The sequence below is a fragment of the Sander vitreus genome, chromosome 9, assembly GCF_031162955.1.
Source record: "Sander vitreus isolate 19-12246 chromosome 9, sanVit1, whole genome shotgun sequence".
Taxonomy (NCBI): Eukaryota; Metazoa; Chordata; class Actinopteri; order Perciformes; family Percidae; genus Sander; species Sander vitreus.
The window spans coordinates 30,074,329-30,093,757 of NC_135863.1; the positions used below are offsets into that span (position 1 = coordinate 30,074,329).

Sequence of the window (19,429 nt, forward strand, 5' to 3'; positions counted from 1 at the left end):
CATCAAGGACTTGATGCCAAAGACCATTATGCACCACATGATCAACAGCGTAAGATATACAGGCCAGACTCTTAACTTAAAAAAAAACTGACTGTAAAAAAAAAAAAAAAAGAAATCAGAGACCCTAAGTAAAAGAAAATTTTCACCACCCCTTTAGGAATTTAGAGCCATAATCCCAAATCAGAGTAAAATATCACATTACAAAGTTACATTTTGACTTGTCACAGCTGTTTATAATCCCTCTCTGTAGGTGAAGGAGTTCATTAGCTCTGAGCTCCTGGCCCAGCTCTACGCTCTGGGAGAATGCTCAGCGCTGATGGATGAGTCACCGGAGCAGCAGCAGCACCGGGAAAAAGTGCTCCGCAAGCACGCTGCCCTGAAGGAGGCGCTCGCTGTCATCGCAAAGTTCTCCACCTCCACCTGCACCACCCCTCTGCCTCCACCTGTAGACTCCTCCTGGATACAGCCCTCCAGGTACACACATATACACAGTTAAACTACAGGGATGCATGCAGTAAACAAAACTGTGCCACCCCATGCCTGTCACTTAAGGTTCTCTTCTCCACCCAGCCCGACACTCCGTAGAAAGTCAGTGACCAGTGGCAAGCCAGTGGTTCGAGGCCATGCCCCATCTGTCCCTCGGGTGCATGCTCACACTCCTTCCCCGAGCACTGATGGCCTTCAGCCCAATCGTGCTCCACCTAGTGTGCCAAGGTGACTCTGAAACCACACAATCCCAGCCTGAAATCCGACCCGTTACATTATGATGTCCTACAGTCTGCCGCTCAAATATGCACTGGCATATATGCATACACACTCACATACACAGAATCAAACCTTGCGCTACAGAGGCACAGGGGCAAGAGGGAGTTGTTATTTGAGCTGGGTGGGGGTCTGCTGGAAAATGTGTTTCTCATATTCTCTTTCCCATCAGCCTCAGTAGACAGGACTTCTCTCTGTGCAGCTTTCTACTGGAGCCAGAGACAACAGGCTGAGCGCTCTGTCAAGTTTTCATCTTTCTCTCTGTCCTCCATCCCCCCTTTTCCCGCTTTCTCCTAGCATGCATTTGTTTTATTGCCCTCCCCAGTTTCCCTCATGCAATAACCGTTATTTTCCCTTCTCCCCCACCCCCCCCTACTTCTTTTTCTTGTACATTTCTTCACTTCTTTTCGTTCACTGGTTCCTCCCCTGCTTTTGGCCTGTCTCTCCTTTTTCTTTCTGCCTCATTTCCTCTGTGCTCTCAAATGGTTCTTTAGGTTCTTTCCCGCATGGTCTCTCTCTTTCCTCTTCTGGCTCTTTCCATCCAACCTTATGCCTCTTTTGCTTATTCAATCTCTCTCTCTCTCTCTCCCCTATAGATATACAGTATGTGGGGCATGAGCTTACTTCTATAAGTCTTTTTTTTATTTTCTCCCCCATAGTTGACACTACAGGTCACAACTTCTGTAACAAACACAATGTATGGCAAATAAAATAAAATCTTGCTAAATAAAGATACACTTAAATGTGTACATGGACATTTGTGAACAGGGAACTGTGAATCATGAATTACACAGTTCTCCAACATTTGGATTAGCTCCTTGCTAAATTGCACGTCTCTCCAATCTTCCAAGTTCTGTAACCAGCTGCTGTCTTACCTATATTATATTAATCTCTAATAACCGTTATTTCCTCAGCCTTATTCACCAATTTCCTTTTTCTCTGTTCTTCTTTCAAACGCTGCCAAACCCACATAATTGTCCATGTAAACGTTTTCATATCTTTCATGACAAGCCTCTAATCCAGGGGTCAGCAAATAGGTAACAACATGGACATTTGTTTTCCTTCAAAACTTTTCGATAAAGGGCCAACATAGGTTTATAGCCAACATAGGTTAAAATGTTGCTTTTGTTTGAATTGTTTTATTATTTTAGGAATTAAATGGGCATATTAAGACAAAATGCTGGTATTTTCCTGGCCGGTGTTATAACTAACAGTAGAGCTAGCTACTGCATAACTAAATTTATAGATTATGATGATGAGGGATCAGACATTATTTTTATTAACAATTTGGTAGGTCTGCCATTAAGAAAGCTACACAGTTAAACCATGTATAGTAATATCTTTTAATCTTCTCTCCAGGAGGCATCCTCCAGCTATCCCAAAGGTCAAATAACATCTCTGCTCAGAACTCCATTACCCATGATCCTTCTAGCTGGTGCTCGCAGCTGCCCAGAGACACCCATGACCTGTGTGATGTGTAATCCAGCTGAAGCACTATGCTGGGCTTCTCTCGGACTCCTCTGGGAGCTGCTGTCTGCAAAATTCACTAAATCTTGAGCCTGTTTTGTACATAATATCATCGGCCATAAATTGCGGAATGTGCTCCGCTGTCTGCAGACTTTTCCTCAAGTGGCTGAACTTTGTGTAAATAGAAATACAATTTTTTAGTTATTCTACTAAAATAGAATACACATGCACTATTTTCACTGTTGAATAAACACAAACAGGTTTTATTTTTTAAACACGCATCCTGGTTTCTCCTTATTTATATATTATAATTCATATTATATTTTAAGGTAAATTTCCATTTTAGTTAGTCTATGTCACTATATTACAACTCACCTTGACTCCAATTCAGCTCATAATAATGTTTAAGATGGATTACTATCAGATGTTATGTCTCCTCCAACTGTAGATGCCAAAGATATATTATTTTTGTTGAGTGTCCAAAACACACTAGGATATCAAGGTTTAATTGGAGTATTTTGATTTATAGAACTCCCTGACATTAAAAAAAAAAAATGTTTGGGAACCCTTGTGTATGGCTTATTATCAGGTAGGTTATGTTTACACTGTAAATAAAACAGAAGGGAAAAAATAATAATTTGCAACCGTACAGTCGGTGACGCGCTGTTACTGCGACGTACTTTCCTTCTTTTTAAGGTTCCTTGGTTTGTGGAAGTGTGGTTCTCTGAAGAGAAAGGAGGCCGCTCAGTTTACAGGCATCTCCGTGTGTCAGGAACCGTGTGTTAAAGTCGGGCTTCATCTGCTTGCTAAATGGCGCCACCACAGCAGTCAAACCCAACCGCAACGCCTGCCGTCACATTTCGGATCAAGCCGGGGAAAGGAGAGGTGAAGCAGGTATGACACCTAGCGTACACTGCGCACTGCTGGTACTGTTACTGTTACTGTATGTGTGGCTGGCGCTGCATTCAAGTATCTTCAAGATAACACAGCTTTGGTATCGCACCTATCATTTCATGTTCACGGTAATGCATTTCCCAAAACAGTAGTAGTAGTAGTAGTAGTTCTGGTGTTTTTTATATTTTGTTGGAAGTGAAAGCCAGAATGAAGACAAGATAATGTGTCGACAATGTAACGTTAGCTGCTCCTTGTGTTGACTTCGGGTCACATTGGCCCGTTTTTAATTTTTGTTTTATATCAGAAAAAATGGGACGTAGAAATAAGCGCTGAAAATGTGTAGAAGAAAAATTTTACAATTTAAAACGTTGGAAAAAGCAAAAACAAACATAAAAAAAAAGTCGTAAAAAACGTCGAAAAAAAGTGATTTTTTTTTCAAGGTTGACGGGAAGACAACACAAGGGTTAATGTTTTGAAACGAAAACAAAAAGAAAACAAAAGCTACAATAATTCCAGTCTTCTTCACATTGAACAAAAACAACTAAAGGAGTTAGCGACATTGACTTTAAACGTGATACTGTTGTGAAATCAACGGTAAATCTGAGAGGGAGATTTAACTGCTGCCGTGCTGCTCTCTTTGGACTGGACGTTTTTAAGCAGCGTGACATTTACAACAGCTTTTATTATTAGGCCTTTTATTATTATTATTTTTTTTTAGAATTCAATTTACAAAAATTCAGTCATCACAGTCCGTAAACATAAAACTATACATACATAAGTGCAAATAATATAATATGAAAGTAATAATTTAAACAGAAACAAATTAAAAGACACATAAGTAAAGAAGTGACAGACTTGCAAACTTCATGAATGATACTGACAGCAGGAGTTTTTCATTAAATCATTTTGAGTAGATAGCGGTTATTAAAATACTTTTCTTATTTGTTACCGATTTAAGAGACTCAAAGTACTGTATATGTCAGTTTCAATTTGGAATAGTTTTACAACAGGTGTTTCTCATCAAGTGGCTACGCCAACGTGACGTCACTGGCCGGGGTGTGTCCGGGAATGTACGTGGTTGACCGTCCCGCGTTAGCAGCACGTGGGGAGCAGCCTTTACGGTCTATGGGAGCAGCAGTATATTGGACCTTTTTTTCACAGCAGACATGTTGACTTGTGATAGTAGGAAAAGCACAGCTGAAACTGATAACCTTAACGATGGCTCAGTTCCATCAAGTGTTCCAGTAAGCTAGTTCAGTGAGTCAGCATGAACAATACCAGGGCCTCTCCTAAGTGGAATGCAGCCATCATTAATAGTTTTGAATACACCTGTGCTTTTCCTACTATGACATGTCAACATGTCTGCTGTGAAAAAAGGTATATTTATGAATATATAATCCATCCATGGAACAGCACTGCAGCAGTTTTCTGCCCTGTATGATGATCAACAGGAGCAGGTAATACTGGACTTCTGCAGGCCTACCCGCGTAATACTACATTATTATAAAAAGGAGCTGTTGGGTTCATTAAAATCAAACAAAATCTCTCATTAGTGTCGTTACAAACTGGCCCTCCATACAAAACGCAACACAAAAACGTGAAACATGAAGAGGAAATGAGCATCATGTGGCACGGACAATACATTTGCGACTTATTTAATTATTGTTGCATTACACTTCCACTGTAGTCTGGGTTAAAAAATTACTTAGTATTTTTTTAAGTAACTTACACTGAGGAAACTTATTTTTTTTATTGCAAAAACCTTTAAAATATTAATTTGTACTTCTGTGTATTTTAACAGTTAACAATCCACTAGGTTAAACACTATGCATCCGTCCATTCATACCATAGAAATAAAATGATTCATACACCAACAACATTGTGTACACAACCGTAAAAACATCTCCCACAGATTCTACAAACATCACTGATATCAAATTGGTTCATAGTGTCAGAATGTGTCCAGTAATGGAAGTCAGCATTGCATGTTAGTTGATACCTTCTATACAAATTCGGAGGTCAACACTTGTAAGACAATAGCAGCTTGGAACATTAAAAACATAGTTGGCAAGTTGTCATGGCTGTCCAAACAGATGAGGACTGATGATGAAAGAGTTAACGTTTGTCCGTTTAGATGTGCAGTACCGTCATCATAATACTGCAGAATGACATTAAAAATAATTCATTTAACATTCTTAATTGGCTTCCTCAAAATGTCAGTTTAGCACCATGTGCTCCTTTTGGCTCGGTCTATAAGTGACTCAGGTCCTCATGAATCTCAGCCTCATCCCAGGGTCCATGGATGTTGTCCTTTTGCCTCTGCAGTCTGACTAGCAGCAGGGGGCAGAGTAATGTAACACTCCATAAAGCCAGGGCTAGGAGCACGGCTCCCCCTGGCCACTGGGAGCCCAGACCACCCACCCCTCCGATACACACTCCCACACACACACCAGTAAACTGGCTAGGGGCGTTCTCCCTCAGCCTCTGCAGCAGGCAGGGCCACAGGGCAAACACCAGCAGGGCACAGCTGAGCATGGCGAAGGTGTGCAGAGCCCCAGGTAACCTTGAGGCTAAACACACTGAGGCAAACAGGGCTGCATTTAGGGAGAAGCTGCCAGGGGGTGAGGGGTGGGCGTAAGGGAATGACACCAGGTGGGCCAGCAGCATAAAGGCAGACATGGCATACACTGTGTCGGTACTCACAGACTCTGTAAGTGTCTTTAGAACTGGCGAGAAGCCAAAGGTAAAGGAAAGAAAAATAGTGGCACTCTGTAAGTCAGCCAGACGGGTCCGGGGCTCACAGCTTGATTCGACTTGAGACGTCAAGGCTTGGTGCAGTCCATAACCCAGCAGGGCGCAGACAAGGCTGGTCCACAACAGTGTCTCGGGGGACAGCAGACCCTGTGAGGAAACCAGAGAAGATGTAGATTAATTATGCATTTAATGTACACCATTCTATACATTAAAAAGGCACAATGTGCTCTAGGGGTGCATGATATATCGACTCAATATCGTTATCGCGATATCACGTTGCGCAATTTTATATCGAAAGCGCCGCGATAAGTATGCAATATTTTGTGGAGCGCTGTGTCCCGTCTGTTGGCTGTGCGGCTTAGTTGTGTTTGATTCAGAGCCCGCTTGAAACACTACAATGATCATGTTTCATTGGCCAGTTACCGCGCCACTTGCACCTAGTTAGTGCACGTCAGCGCACGGGTCCACTACATGACAAACCCTGTGGAGCGTACCACGTGTGTGCATATTTCGACAGAGTGACAGTGTAAGTGAAGAAATAGATAGAGACAATAAAACGGAACGAATCAGAGAAGAGAAAGAAAAGAAAGGACCTAAAGAGAGAGCGAAGGGAGTGAGTGGAGCAAAAGAAAGAACACAAAAGTAAGAAAATGAGTGTTGCTCAGGGAGAAGACGAAATAACAGAGATTGAAGAGGAAACTTTAGTGGCCAAAAGTTATCCCATCCCGCATCTATTTCTCACCGGAGGCTATCCCGCAACTTTATAAACCGTGTTTATATGCGGCAGAGTTTGGAGTCGGAAATATTGAATATTTTTCATCCACGACCGACCTGTGGTCCAGCCGCACTACGGAGCCGTACATACAGTAAGTCTCAGCAGGGCTGGGCGATATGGAAAAAAAAAAATCAAATATCACGATATTTTTTACCAAATACCTCGATATCGATACGATATTGTAGTGTCGACTATTGGTGCTTTCACAAAATATTTACCCAATGATATTTTTGATAAATAATCATCAGTAATGTAGATATAATGACTAAGTGGGTTATCTAGTCTCATATCACGATATCGATATATTGCCCAGCTCTAAGTCTCAGTGTGCCTTATATTGTTGTCAATCTATTTTGATGTGCTTTCCCATAACTTTTGTTTAAAAATATCAAAATGAATATCGATATCGCAAGATCACATTTTGTCAATATCGTGCAACCCTAATGCGCTCTACGAGGACCACAGATTTTCTAAAGCTTTACCTGCTCAATGTAAAGCCAGATGGTGATAAAAATGGCCACGCAGGACAGCCGCTCTCCGACGAAGCCTGCTTCTTTTACCACAGCCCAGTAGCGGTACTGACGGATGCCCTCATTCCTCCGTAATTCCTCCAGGAACCGCTGGTCCACATAGTTATCAGGGAACGGCTGGCACTCCCACAGCACCTTCCGCCAGGGCACAGCTGGACCTGGGGCACTGTCTGGCCCCATCAACCTACTGACACACACACACACACACACACACACACACACACACACACACAGAGCTCAAAGTAGCTGCTGGAATAATTCGAAGTCAACATTTATCATTATTTGACGTAAGTCAGACAGTCCAACATTGTCTGTAAAGTTAGCTGGGTGTTAGCTTATAGAGAACGCTAGACTGTCTGGACCAGTTTGTGCTCATGTAGTTGTGTTTTTTTAAATGTTAGCTCGGAAGCTAATGGAGCTATCCGTCATGCATTGAATTTCTTGCATTTATGATTTCATCATCAGCTTTGACCGTGTCAAACGAGATATCTGAACAACACTACAAGTATCATGCACTTGTAGTGTTGCGTTTGTGGTCAGTTGAACGACTCTATTTTGAACAGGGTCTCTCAACTGTTGACCGGTGCCGCTAGCATGAAACTACAGGTACTTCCGGGCTTTGACACGACAATTAAACCACACATGACATATGTACACGTATGTTTATAAACACTAACACGTTGACGATCTGTTAAACAATTTACAATGTCCATTTGAAATATCTCAAAAGGTTTTTTTTTTGTTTTTTTTCTACCTACCTGAGATGGTATTTCGTTCAGCGCCGATGCTATAATCTCCTCCTGTCATTATGCCGCCGGAAGTGAAGCCTTAGTAGAGCTCACAGCGCCACCTGTTGTTGGATTCTTTCAAAAGGCAGGTTACCAACTGCCTGTCAACGCTGAGGACAGGCCTCTTCGTGTTGATGGTGTCAGTTTGAACAGCAACAGTTCACTAACAAGTTTGTTAAAAAAATGTATTATGTACAAAATATCCCTTTCAACTGAAAAGAAAATATATTCTCCGAGACTACAGTGGTGAAGGGGCAGGAAAGATTAGGAAACGATCCTTATCGTATCCTCTCCCACCAAAAGCCAAATAAGTGACATTTAAAATATTAAATGATATTTATCCATCAAATCACTTCCTACATGTGAAATTTAATTGGGGAAAATAACTCCTGTATTTTCTGTGAGTGCGATATTGAGACGGTTGAACATATTTTCCTTCAGCGTGAACCGATTAATGAATTGTGGCTGTCTTTTCTATGCTGGCTTCGATCTAAAGGTATATTGCTGCACCCATTAAATGAAATGTCAATTAAAGCTGGAATATTTATGAAGGATAAGAATGTAGAATTCTTGATTAATAACTTGACTGAACATTGTAAACATTTTATTTATAGGTGCAAATATTTAAAGGTCAAACCCCACATCAACGGTTGGAAGACTGAACTTAAGCTTTTTGCTACATCTCTACAATACATGACAAAGGAAAACGCCAAGAGACTCTGGACTTACATTCCCTACTGAACTAAAGACCCCTAGTATCTTATTTTCTTTATTTATGTTTTGTTGTATATACTGTCTCTACCTCAAAGCTGTAAACACGTTTTTGACAAATGTACAAACACATTGTGCCTTGAATGTTTGTATGACTGTTGTATAATAAAGGAAAAAAAAAAAACATATGCTGAGGATGAGACTCTGGAACACGTTCTTTTTTTTTTTTTTTCCCGCGTCCAACAGCTTCTGGTCCGAGCTACATAATTGGCTGTCACTTAAGATTGATAATATCCCTACTCTCACCTTGCCACACATCCTCTTTTATATGGATAATATAGATGTATCATCAATATCAGATTTAGTCAATATGATTATTCTTATGGGTAAATATCACATTCATTGCAGCAAGTGGAGATGTTCTAAGCCTTCCTTTGTTTGGTTGGTTTATAAATGACTTTAAATAGTTTTTTTCCTCACTGAAAAAGATCAAATCTAGTAAAATTGCAAGAAAAATGTGTAGTGACATATAAACTACTGTTTTGATTACTCTCCCCTTGTGTGCCGCTCTAAATGTTAATTTAACTTTCTCTAGCCTTTTTGCTTTTGACTTTTTTAAGTTTATTTTTAAGTAGCTCCCCCTTTTTTTTTGGGTTTGTTCTTTGTTGTTTTTTTGCTTAGGTAATTCTTTCTTGTACATTGACAACATTTGTATTGTACAGTATCTCACAAAAGTGAGTACACCCATCACATTTTAGTAAATATTTCATTATATCTTTTAATGGGACAACACTGAAGAAATTACACTTTGCTAAAATGTAAAGTATTAAGTGTACAGCTTGTATAACAGTGTAAATGTGCTGTCCCCTCAAAATAACTCAACACACAGCCATTAATGTCTAAACCGTGAGTACACCCCTATGTTAAATTCCCATAGAGGCAGGCAGATGTTTATTTTTAAAGGCCAGTTATTTCATGGATCCAGGATACTATGATCCTGATAAAGTTCCCTTGGCCTTTGGAATTAAAATAGCCCCCCGACATCATCACATCCCCTTCCCCATACCTAGAGATTGACATGGGGTACTTTCCATAAAATCATCTCTCAATGCAAATCAAACCAGCTATTAGGCTAACTGAAATAAAACACACCAATCTCTAGGTATGGTGAAGGGTATGTGATGATGTGGGGGGGGCTATTTTAATTCCAAAGGCCAAGGGAACTTTATCAGGATCATAGTATCCTGGATCCATGAAATAACTGGCCTTTAAAAATAAACATCTGCCTGCCTCTATGGGAATTTAACATAGGGGTGTACTCACGGTTTAGACATTAATGGCTGTGTGTTGAGTTATTTTGAGGGGACAGCACATTTACACTGTTATACAAGCTGTACACTTAATACTTTACATTTTAGCAAAGTGTAATTTCTTCAGTGTTGTCCCATTAAAAGATATAATGAAATATTTACTAAAATGTGAGGGGTGTACTCGCTTTTGTGAGATACTGTATCTACGCGTATATATATTCTCTTTCCTCTACGAGAGTTCTGTATGTTGTTTGTTTTTTTTGTCAATAAAAGAACAAAACAAAAACTGTCTGTCAACTTCATTCTTATTATAACTTGATCTTTTTCTTTGACAAGGTGTCTGTGTTGACCATACGTGGCCCCTTCTCTGCTACCATTGTAAGACCGGCCAACCCACAAACCAACATGCCTGCAAAAAGGTAAGCTAGAAGATATCCTCATGATAATGAAGGTCTGTGTCACTTTTAAATACATGTACCATGTGTTTACTGTGATAATAATCCATAACCTTGTGTATATTCTGTCAAATAACAGCATCCCAGTGCATGGACCACAGCCTGTTTACTCTGACGTGACAACTTTGGCAGCCAGTAGAGCTAACAGCTCTGGCACAACACCAACCACCAAGGTATATTCTGCCAACACAAAAAAAAACAACAAAAAAAACTCAGTTGAGAACAGATTTGAAATCTTGCATTTACACTTTATCAGAGAGAACATTTACACTGACTTTGACACAGTCAGCAGACACTTAGATCAATTTTTTTATTGTTTTTTTTTTTTTATATTTAGAACATACAAATACAATTGAACAACAACCCTCTCCCACCCTCTGCGGTCTCGAGGAAAACAAAAACAAACAAATAAACAAAAACAAAAGCAGAAACCCCACCTTGCCTAGTCACTCTCCTCTAATTCTTGTGATGCTGAGGTCATTATTTTCCACAGGTCTGTAGTCTATGATTTGGCTTTGTTAATCCTCACTGTAGAGAGCTCGAGCATAACTATGTCTAGAAAATACACCAACCACTGTTTTATACAAAGCGAGTGGGGGGGGGGGAGTCGTCATTAAGTAACAAAACAACCGGGTCAGTAGGAAGTCGACATCCTATCACATCAGATATTATTGATGTTGTTTTATTCCAGAACTCATGCACCTGTTCACACTCCCAGACCATGTGCAGGAAAGTTCCAGTTTGTTCAGGTTGGCAGAACGTGCAATAGGGAGCGGGAATGACTTTAGAGACGTATCTCTTCTGAGGAGTCCAGTATGTCCTATGACACATGTTGAAGTGGATCTGCTGGTGATTTGGGTTATCTGACAAGGGCTTTGCCTTAAATCAATCTACCATCTATTAACCAATCCACATACAGTTCTTGCCATTTTGTTATCTGATGGTTAGGTGTCTCTTACATATCACCTATCTTTGATTCTAGTTGAGAACAGGATCATGTCTTAACAAAGACAGTGTTTCCAGAAGGATTGGATCATCCACGCAGATTCTGATAGGCTAGTAAGTGTCATGAATCAAAGTGTAATACTGTGAGGAGGAGTAGTAACGATGACCAAAAAGAAGCCCAATAGCCCTTCCTTTCCTTTCAGTTCTCCTGGGCGCCGTCCGCTGTGCTTGGCAGTGGTCTCTGCACTACAGGAGTGTCTCATCATCACATCTCTGCACCCCCAGATCCAGAAGAAGACACCAGATTGTCTAGCAGCTTAATGATTTAGTCACTTCTATTTCATCTGAGCTGCCGCATGCTTGAAGAAGCCCTAGCTTTCCTACAGGTATCTGCATAACTCTTTGATACGCTGTCTCAATATACAGTACAATAATTCAAATTTGTAAAAAACAACAACAAAAAAAACACGTTTTGGCTCAGTAGGAACACAATAGAACACAGAAGTCAGAAAAATGTATGGATTGTTTAATTTTTACACATTTACAACTACAGGACATTAGTTGAATAAATATCTTATAACGTCACATTCCCTCTGCCCCCACTGCTGCATCAGAGAAGTAGGAAATACTTTTCAAAAAGACAGTTTGGCTGTTGATCCAGACACCTTAACAATCTCATACTTAGCAACTTAGAAATACTTTTGAAATATTTGTCGTCTTTTAAGCACTTTAAAATAACTCAAACTGCAACTTCATATTACTAATCCGTCACTTTTTATAGAATCTCGACATACAGTACGTAAATTAAACACAGTGAGATCAGGTGGGCAGAGGAATAAAGGATGGTATTAAGCACTTAAATTGAGGCAGAGGATGCCCTTTTCTGACAACCATAACCATGTTATTGCAGGGACCCACAATACGTACATACTGAATAGAAAAAAAACTATCATTTTAAAACAATAAGGCTGCTCAACGTTTGGTTTTACAGCACTTCCAACATAAGGCTGTTCAATTATGAAGGCATTAACTCACTGTGTGATCTTTATCTTACAGCACAGGGCAAAGATGGAAACAGAAACAGAAAGATGAGGCTTCCAGCTGGGTAGTGGGTAACCAAGTTTCGCCTGTGGAGCTCAGTAATAACAATAAAAGAAATCCTCTCATCAGCAACCATATTCACAAGCCACAGTTGTGTCTTAATACTGTATAAGCAACCAATGAGATAAAAACGTCTTGAGCGGCTCCTTCACCCACACATCAGAACAAGTTGTGGACCCATCTGCTGAGCCCCCGATTATACTAAAGAATAACACTTTGGAGCCCATAATGTTTAACTATGGAATAAGAATATGAAGACAAAAAAATATGTTGTTCTGTGGCATCAGAGGCAGTGCAATGACCAGATGTCAGTTGGTAATGATGGCTAATAAAATAGGAATATCAAACAAAATAAACAGATACAAGCATTTAAAAAGAATGCTGACGTAGCACAAGGCAGTGAATGGCTCCAGCCTATTTAACTGAGCAGTGCACCCATGTAGTAGTGGTAATGACCTTCCAGGTGTCAGTAAGATAGAAATAGACATATTAGTCACCAGAGTAGACAGACAGGCATAACATCTTCACACAGTAGGTGGCTGTAAGCAGATAGCTGCCAGCAGCAGCGAGGCTTCACAGAGGAGGGTAGCGGCTGCCATTTAGGCTACAAGCCCAAAAGTCATGGCAGAGGAGAGTAGGGTAGTAGTCATTGAGAGATTTGGAGATGGCCCGTTTCCTTTTCTCCTACTCCCTGGCCCCTTGGGTGCCAAAGAGCAGCATTAGCAGCGTGGCCCTACTTAAATACCTGTATTGTATCAGTATTGGCATGAAAAGGGAAAGTGCGACTGAATTGCTAGAAGCAACATAAATAAATGTCCATGGCAATGGGACAAATATTCAAAAAGGGCTCATACACTGGCAAAAGGCTGGCAGCTAAGTCTAAACCACTAAGGTGTCTTCGTAACACACAAGGGTATATTTTTTGTAAGTAACTACTATGGGGAAAGACTTCTGACTGACTGATTGCACTTCCCACTCTTACTCAGATCAAATTCTTCAGATACCACGTCATTTCTTCATCTAGTTTAGCTCAAATAAAAACATGTCCAAAGAAAAGAGAACATTTTTGCAATTGGCCATGGCCTGGTAACTTTAGACTCCGTATAAAAATAGTCACGTCATGAACATGCTTGTTATGTCACTTTTCTGTGAAGAATTACAGCCACTAGGGAGGACTATAAAACTATATAAACGTTTTAAAGAGAGAGAAACTTTTTTTTGAGGACTGAGGACCAGAGAAAGAAACGAGGTGACTTTGTTATAAAGAATGTCAAAATGTCTGTCTGTGTTCGTGCATATGTATGTGTATAGATGACATCTTGTGTTAAAAGTCACAAGTCAGGAGATCTGCCGAAAACAAATCCCAAAAAAGGTATCTGAGGGCAAGTGCGTTTCTCTCCCTCTGTCCCTCCGTTTGGGGCAGCGTTATGTACGAATTTTCCTCTTATCTTCAAACAGTGAGCGGACTAAATAGACCTGAACCGCCGATATCAACATCATGCCAATGACATTTACAACCGACCAAAAGTTCACCCTGTCATAGTTACTCTCCTGGAGGTTTCTGTCGCGAGCCTCAAACGCCCGCAGCACCGTCTGGATCTGCAGACTTTTGCCCAGCCGAGCCTTCACGTTGTTGATGGTGTCCTGGAGGAGAGGAGACGCCACAGGTCAGAGAAGACAACCGTTATTAAAAAAAACTTTCAACTACATTGTTCCTCTTATGTACCTGACACAAACTAGCTAAATGCACAAACTTACAAAGCAGAGTGATCTAAATGAAAGTTAGATCTCTGGCGGCAGTCCCTTCTTCCATGAGAAAACAACTTCCTGCCCAGCTGGAAGATGCATTTTCTTTCTTTTAAGTGAAGCCTATGTGACTTCTGACACAAATTAAGGCAGTTCCTGGTGAAGAGGGCGTTGCGGGCTATTGTGGTGCAAGCTGAGACAATTGGCTGCCCTCAGCCAATAGGTGAGAGTTCATGACAGTCTATTCTTGTGACACACTCCTTGTGACTTTGCATGTGTAATGGTTTTTCCATGTGCTGGAGTCTGTCCCCTTTCAGCTGCGTTGTGCAAACAGTAGTTTCTACTAGTGCCTCACACTAGTCCTGCTGTGGTCCTGCTATGAAGCATACACCCATGATGGTCTCCTCCACTGAGATGTGTCCTCAGCGGTTAAACTCATACATGTCTGTGCTAGAGAATGTGTACAAGCTCTCAGTACTTTTGTATTGTGTGTGAAGACATCAGCCTTATTTCACTGTTTACTAATCACTTTAAAGCTACATTGTGTAAGAATTTCTCTCATCTAGCGGTGAAATTGTATATGAAAACCAACTGAATATTACTTTCTAGCCCCTCCCATTCCGATCGCGTTTTAACTCCTATGGTGGCCGTATTATTCCAAGAAGTACGACTTTGTCCATGAGTGTTCCTTCTAGTGTAATAATAGTTTTACGTTTTCGTTATTTTGGTACCATTTCATTGCTAACATCAGCTATCAGGTTCCCAAACGAATGCAAGCTAATGTTAGTAAAGTATCAGCGTGATCCTCCCATCTTCAACAGGCTTTCAAATCTCCCCCTGGCATTTGTCACGGTGCCACTGAGTTTAAAAGCGTGAAACGTGGAGGTATGTCCCCCTTTGGCTAATGTATTTTAAAGATGGAGGCGCAACATGGCAGAATACACGTATTCTGAATGATTCTGAATGGCAGATTCTACGCGTACGAGAAAACTTTGATTAGTTGGCGGAAGTAGTGGTGGTGATGGGACAGTGGATATGACACATGCCTTTGGTGTGGGAGACCTGGGTTCAATTCCCACTGTGATACATCAACCAATGTGTCCCTGAGCAAGACACTTAACCCCTAGATGCTCCAGAGGCCTGCGACCTCTGACATATATAGCAACTGTAAGTTGATTGTAAGATAAAAGCGTCAGCTAAATGACATGAAATTTAAGTAATAACACATGAATGATTTGTGAAAGAAAGGTTTTTTTGCTAAGAATCAACCAAAAACATTACACAATGGAGCTTTAAGTCATCGGAGCTGTGTTCAGTTACTGCTAATGCAAATCATAACATTTCCTGCTGTTGCTGCTTTTATTGTGAAGAAATTACAGGAAATACAATGTGTTCACCAATTTAGCGTAGCTATTCTTCAATAAAACCAAGTCCAATCAATCAGATATGGACATGGACAAGAATGGTACAAACTAGGGCTGTTAAAAAAAATAACGCAGATTAATCCATTCCATATTGACGTTTGACCCGGAGCCATTCTAGCCACCATTGGACTGTAAAATGAAGGAGGGAGACGAGAATGTTCTGCCTGGATTATTAATTGGAACGTTTACTTCTTCTTCCTGCCAACCCTGGCTACCGAAATCTGGTGCCACTGATATGTCTGAACTTCTCTCTGATGCTCTGAAACACAAACACCGCTGCACATGACGCTAGTTAACACTATACTCGACAGCAGCTAACGTTAGCCTACCGCTAGCTAGTAGCTGGATTAAACACGGTTAAAATGTTGACAGCTAACGCTAAACGGTGTAAAGTTTGACTGTTTTACTGTAGAGGATTCAACACCGGGATGTAACAAGCTGCAGCTGCCGTCAGAGAAACAACACAGACGTGCGTTCAATGAAACTGGTAAACTACAGCCTCGTGGTGCATTTGAAGTTATTGTAAATGTCCTTTTCCCATCTGATGGTTCAACAGCAATTTACTACTGAAATTAGTTATTGTTATACATTATTATTAAATCATTTCATTTTGACCATATGGCCTTAGTAATAAACAAGCCGTTCTTTAATGCCACCAACTGTTGTTTAGTACCCTTTTTTTCCTTTCTTAAAAAGTATCGGTTCAGGCACCGTTAATTATGTATGCGATTAATTTCGATTAATTAATCACAGAGTATGTAATTAATTTGATTAAATTTTTTAATCGATTGACAGCCCTAGTACAAACAGCTACAGTGAGCTGAAATAGAAACGAGCACACTTCCAACATGTCATCAAGGTAACCCCCCCCCCCCCTTGCTATTTTGTTGGCAGCCTGCTGGGCCCCTTTGAACCCTCTACGTCATCCTGAGAGCATACTAGGCACAGTGACAATTATCTCAATGGCAGACAAGAGGCACAAAGTCTGAAACACCCAGTGAGATTAAAACAGAAACACTTTAAATGAGTTTTAACTTTTCACTGGTGCCATTCAGGCTCAGGAGTTTTCCACACAAACAAACAAACCTACCTAACTTCTCTGGAATGTGTTACATATCAAATTTCATTTTTTTTTTTTGGATAACCAACCAACATGTGGTTTATTTTAGACTGGCTGCACCCTCACCATAATGTCTTCCAGCTTCATGTCCAGGATGTCTGTTCCGTGGACATACTCCTTCCAGTCGTCTGGGTCTTCGTCCGTTTCCATGTTGTCCAGGATCAACTCAAAGAAGATGAGCTTCTCAGAGACGGAGCTGAACGTATTGTCAAAGCAGAACATGTAGTCTCCATCTTCAGTCTCAACACTGGAGGAAAGCACGAAAGTAAGAGCTTGCACATGTATCTGTGTCAGTAATGCGTGTCCCTTAGATCAGTGGTTCCCAAAGTGGGGTTTAGACTTGAGGGAGTTCCACAGGGTCCCCAGCAAAAAGGGAAATTATTTATTTTCACTTTAATTCCATCCATAATAACACAATGACGGAATGTATAACAATGTTGGTCACGGGTTTTATACACTTTCTGTAATGAAACATCAAAAGGCAAAAATCCTATCAGATAGGAGACGTTGGGACACAATCTTATCAAATGGGGGGTCCGTGGTCTAATTTGTGTCAGTTTAAGGTGTCCTTGACATGAAAAAGTTTGGGAACCACTACCCTAGGTCACCTATGTAACTTACGTGTGCACTCCATCTGATTTGTGGTAGTCACTGAACAGCACTTGGCCAGAAGGAGAGGAGATGAAGAAATCTACATCGAGACCTGCGCCATCTAATACCTGCGGACAGTTGAGGACATTCACATATGAGATGTAAATGGGGACAGATTACTGAAAAATTGAGAGACATGGAAACAATATTGCAAGTTTGCATGGGTTGATATTTTCTCCAGAGACTGTAGCAGCACTTCATTCCTGTATTCACATATTGGAATGTCAGGAATGCTCGTTTTACTACTCAAGGTGTCCTTCCTGATTCACTGGAAACAATGTGCCTGGATACCTTGTCCTCCAGGGTAGACACTACAATAGATATAGCCTATAAAATGCTTGGGATGTCTTCCACAGGCAATAACAAATGGCAACTCCCTGACATCGTCTAACTTCTAGAAACACCAGAAAGTTAAGACTCATTCATTCAGTGCTATAACTGTTAAACTGCTACCGGCATAACAGGTTCCCAACAATATGAAAATAAAGGCGTGAGCCACATAACCTGCTGGCTCTCTTGTTAAATAAAAAAATGTTATTTAACATCGAAGTATACCAGTGTGGTTTGCATTCACTGTAATCTGTAATGAGAACTACACCAGAAAACGTGAACAGTAACCATGATAAAAAGGGACTATCAACCACTTTAATGTTATGTCAATATGGCAATGTTGACTCTCGATTAACGTTAGGGGTTATCGCTGATTTGGGTTCGGGTTTGCTCAGCTAACGTTAGAATTTAATACAAGAAAATCCCATTTATGTGAGTCTTTATCACCTGATATTCAATCTCCAGCGAGGCATCTTTCTTCATGGTCTGGTAGAAACACTCTTTGCGACCAGCGGATAGAGTGAACGTGAAGTCGCTGTCCAAAGACTGAGAGAAGAAAGCTAGTACCACAAACCTATCCGAGACTAGAGCAACAAGCACGGACAAGACACACAAAAATACCCGGACTACCTCCATAGCCAAGCCTGCGTGCCTAAAAGTCCAAAAGAGCCAAAACGGTAAATACAGTAGTTGACCAGTGCAAGTGAGCGGCGTAGAAACGAGTTACGTTCGCCCCAAACTTCACTTCTGAAATGTTCACTCACTTCTGTTTCTCTCACGGCTGTCGAAAGCTCAGGCCCCCGCCGGTTTAAAACAACAACACATTCCTAGTTATTACTTTAAACAATCTCGGATCAATTCAGTAGTCTTTTCTTTTTAGGTTACACTCATTTTTGTATCGTATTGATTATTCTATATGCGTAGATACAATAAAAAGTACAGGCAAATGTTAGGACTCTTTTCGAACTGCACGTTGGGATATGTAGTTGTTTTCCATGTGGGGCAAACAGAAGATCAGAAAGTGTATTCAGAAATTAAAATAATTAAAAAATAATTTGTTATTTGTAAACACAATTTACACATTTTAAAGAAGGAAGATAGGATTGACATTATACATAAACGTATAAAGATGTGTTTTGGCGGTTCAAGATTATTTCTATTCTAAAAATGCCAGTTTAATGATGCTTTCATTTTAATCGCCCGTGGAATTCCTGGGAAAAGGGGGCTTCTAAAAGTGTCTGCCCTATTAAATGAATTATATATGATACATTCATTATACAGATATAATAATACAATTTAACTGCATTGCATTGACCATTGTGCTTTATAACGAATGGTTGTTTTTGCAATAGCCTACCTGTTTAGAATGCTTTTAAAAATGCATTTTTATACTGAAGATATTGAGGCAATGAGGAACAAAGTACATAGTGTTCACATTCCTAACCACACACCTCCTCAAGTGATGAAGACTTCCACATATATTGCCATTACGAAAACAAAGGTATCAACATTAGTCATTTATATTGAAACGTTAACATAAGACGATTGAGCAATCATTTTGAATGTTGCGTGCTTTAGTGATATGCTTATCAAGACAGAGGTGACGCGTCGTGCTCCACAGTCACCAACTCATCCTCAGTCCAGTAGGCGGGGAATTGTCAAATAT

The 19,429-nt window shown here is 40.4% G+C and overlaps 5 protein-coding genes across 10 annotated transcripts in view; 3 read left to right on the forward strand and 2 right to left on the reverse strand.

Moving 5' to 3' along the window:
* The window catches only part of dnm3a (dynamin 3a), a 23,945-nt gene extending 21,441 nt beyond the window's left edge, over nt 1-2,504 (forward strand). For all 3 annotated transcript variants that reach the window (XM_078259614.1, XM_078259615.1, XM_078259616.1), the window contains 4 exons: nt 1-49; nt 251-474; nt 571-714; nt 2,122-2,504. The exon at nt 1-49 is cut by the window's left edge and continues 113 nt beyond it. In XM_078259614.1, the coding sequence (XP_078115740.1) occupies nt 1-49; nt 251-474; nt 571-714; nt 2,122-2,155 (451 nt within the window). In that variant the 3' untranslated portion in view covers nt 2,156-2,504. The remainder of the gene's footprint in view (nt 50-250; nt 475-570; nt 715-2,121) is intronic.
* Nucleotides 2,505-2,863: 359 nt separating this feature from the next.
* On the forward strand, nt 2,864-12,848 carry LOC144523781 (uncharacterized). Of its 2 annotated transcripts, XM_078259633.1 has the most exons (6): nt 2,864-3,123; nt 10,328-10,410; nt 10,526-10,619; nt 11,429-11,505; nt 11,595-11,777; nt 12,448-12,848. In XM_078259633.1, the coding sequence occupies exons 1-5, from the start codon at nt 3,040-3,042 to the stop codon at nt 11,710-11,712; spliced, it is 456 nt and encodes a 151-aa protein (XP_078115759.1). In that variant the 5' UTR covers nt 2,864-3,039; the 3' UTR covers nt 11,713-11,777; nt 12,448-12,848. The 2 variants fall into 2 exon arrangements, with proteins under 2 accessions (XP_078115759.1, XP_078115760.1); XM_078259634.1 differs by lacking the exon at nt 11,429-11,505.
* On the reverse strand, nt 4,859-8,020 carry pigc (phosphatidylinositol glycan anchor biosynthesis, class C). Of its 2 annotated transcripts, none has more exons than XM_078259629.1 (3): nt 7,941-8,020; nt 7,135-7,366; nt 4,859-6,024 (listed from the first exon to the last, which is right to left on the reverse strand). In XM_078259629.1, exons 2-3 carry the CDS (start codon nt 7,360-7,362, stop codon nt 5,374-5,376), a joined length of 879 nt encoding a protein of 292 aa, XP_078115755.1. In that variant the 5' UTR covers nt 7,363-7,366; nt 7,941-8,020; the 3' UTR covers nt 4,859-5,373. The 2 variants fall into 2 exon arrangements, with proteins under 2 accessions (XP_078115755.1, XP_078115754.1); XM_078259628.1 differs by having other exon boundaries at nt 7,135-7,369; nt 7,941-8,014.
* On the reverse strand, nt 11,897-18,548 carry tmed5 (transmembrane p24 trafficking protein 5). 2 transcript variants are annotated; one of them, XM_078259631.1, is made up of 4 exons: nt 18,211-18,548; nt 17,404-17,501; nt 16,849-16,978; nt 11,897-14,136 (listed from the first exon to the last, which is right to left on the reverse strand). In XM_078259631.1, the coding sequence occupies exons 1-4, from the start codon at nt 18,397-18,399 to the stop codon at nt 13,918-13,920; spliced, it is 636 nt and encodes a 211-aa protein (XP_078115757.1). In that variant the 5' UTR covers nt 18,400-18,548; the 3' UTR covers nt 11,897-13,917. The 2 variants fall into 2 exon arrangements, with proteins under 2 accessions (XP_078115757.1, XP_078115756.1); XM_078259630.1 differs by having other exon boundaries at nt 16,849-17,029; nt 18,211-18,544.
* suco (SUN domain containing ossification factor) overlaps nt 16,960-19,429 on the forward strand; it is a 58,624-nt gene continuing 56,154 nt past the window's right edge. The window contains exon 1 of the mRNA XM_078259625.1: nt 16,960-17,047. The gene's annotated coding sequence lies outside the window, so the exon portion shown is untranslated. The remainder of the gene's footprint in view (nt 17,048-19,429) is intronic.

What these genes read in the sequence shown, in the direction of transcription:
- pigc (XM_078259629.1), bottom strand. Translation starts at nt 7,362, where the DNA reads ATGGGGCCAGACAGTGCCCCAGGTCCAGCTGTGCCCTGGCGGAAGGTG. An exon ending in TCTGGCTTTACATTGAGCAG is followed by an intron (nt 6,025 to 7,134) that starts GTAAAGCTTTAG and finishes GTTTCCTCACAG; the next exon opens with GGTCTGCTGTCCCCCGAGAC.
- tmed5 (XM_078259630.1), bottom strand. Translation starts at nt 18,399, where the DNA reads ATGGAGGTAGTCCGGGTATTTTTGTGTGTCTTGTCCGTGCTTGTTGCT. An exon ending in CGCTGGAGATTGAATATCAG is followed by an intron (nt 17,502 to 18,210) that starts GTGATAAAGACT and finishes AACTGTCCGCAG; the next exon opens with GTATTAGATGGCGCAGGTCT. An exon ending in TGAAGCTGGAAGACATTATG is followed by an intron (nt 14,137 to 16,848) that starts GTGAGGGTGCAG and finishes CCTCTCCTCCAG; the next exon opens with GACACCATCAACAACGTGAA.
- LOC144523781 (XM_078259633.1), top strand. Translation starts at nt 3,040, where the DNA reads ATGGCGCCACCACAGCAGTCAAACCCAACCGCAACGCCTGCCGTCACA. An exon ending in ACCAACATGCCTGCAAAAAG is followed by an intron (nt 10,411 to 10,525) that starts GTAAGCTAGAAG and finishes GTCAAATAACAG; the next exon opens with CATCCCAGTGCATGGACCAC. An exon ending in ACGCAGATTCTGATAGGCTA is followed by an intron (nt 11,506 to 11,594) that starts GTAAGTGTCATG and finishes CTTTCCTTTCAG; the next exon opens with TTCTCCTGGGCGCCGTCCGC.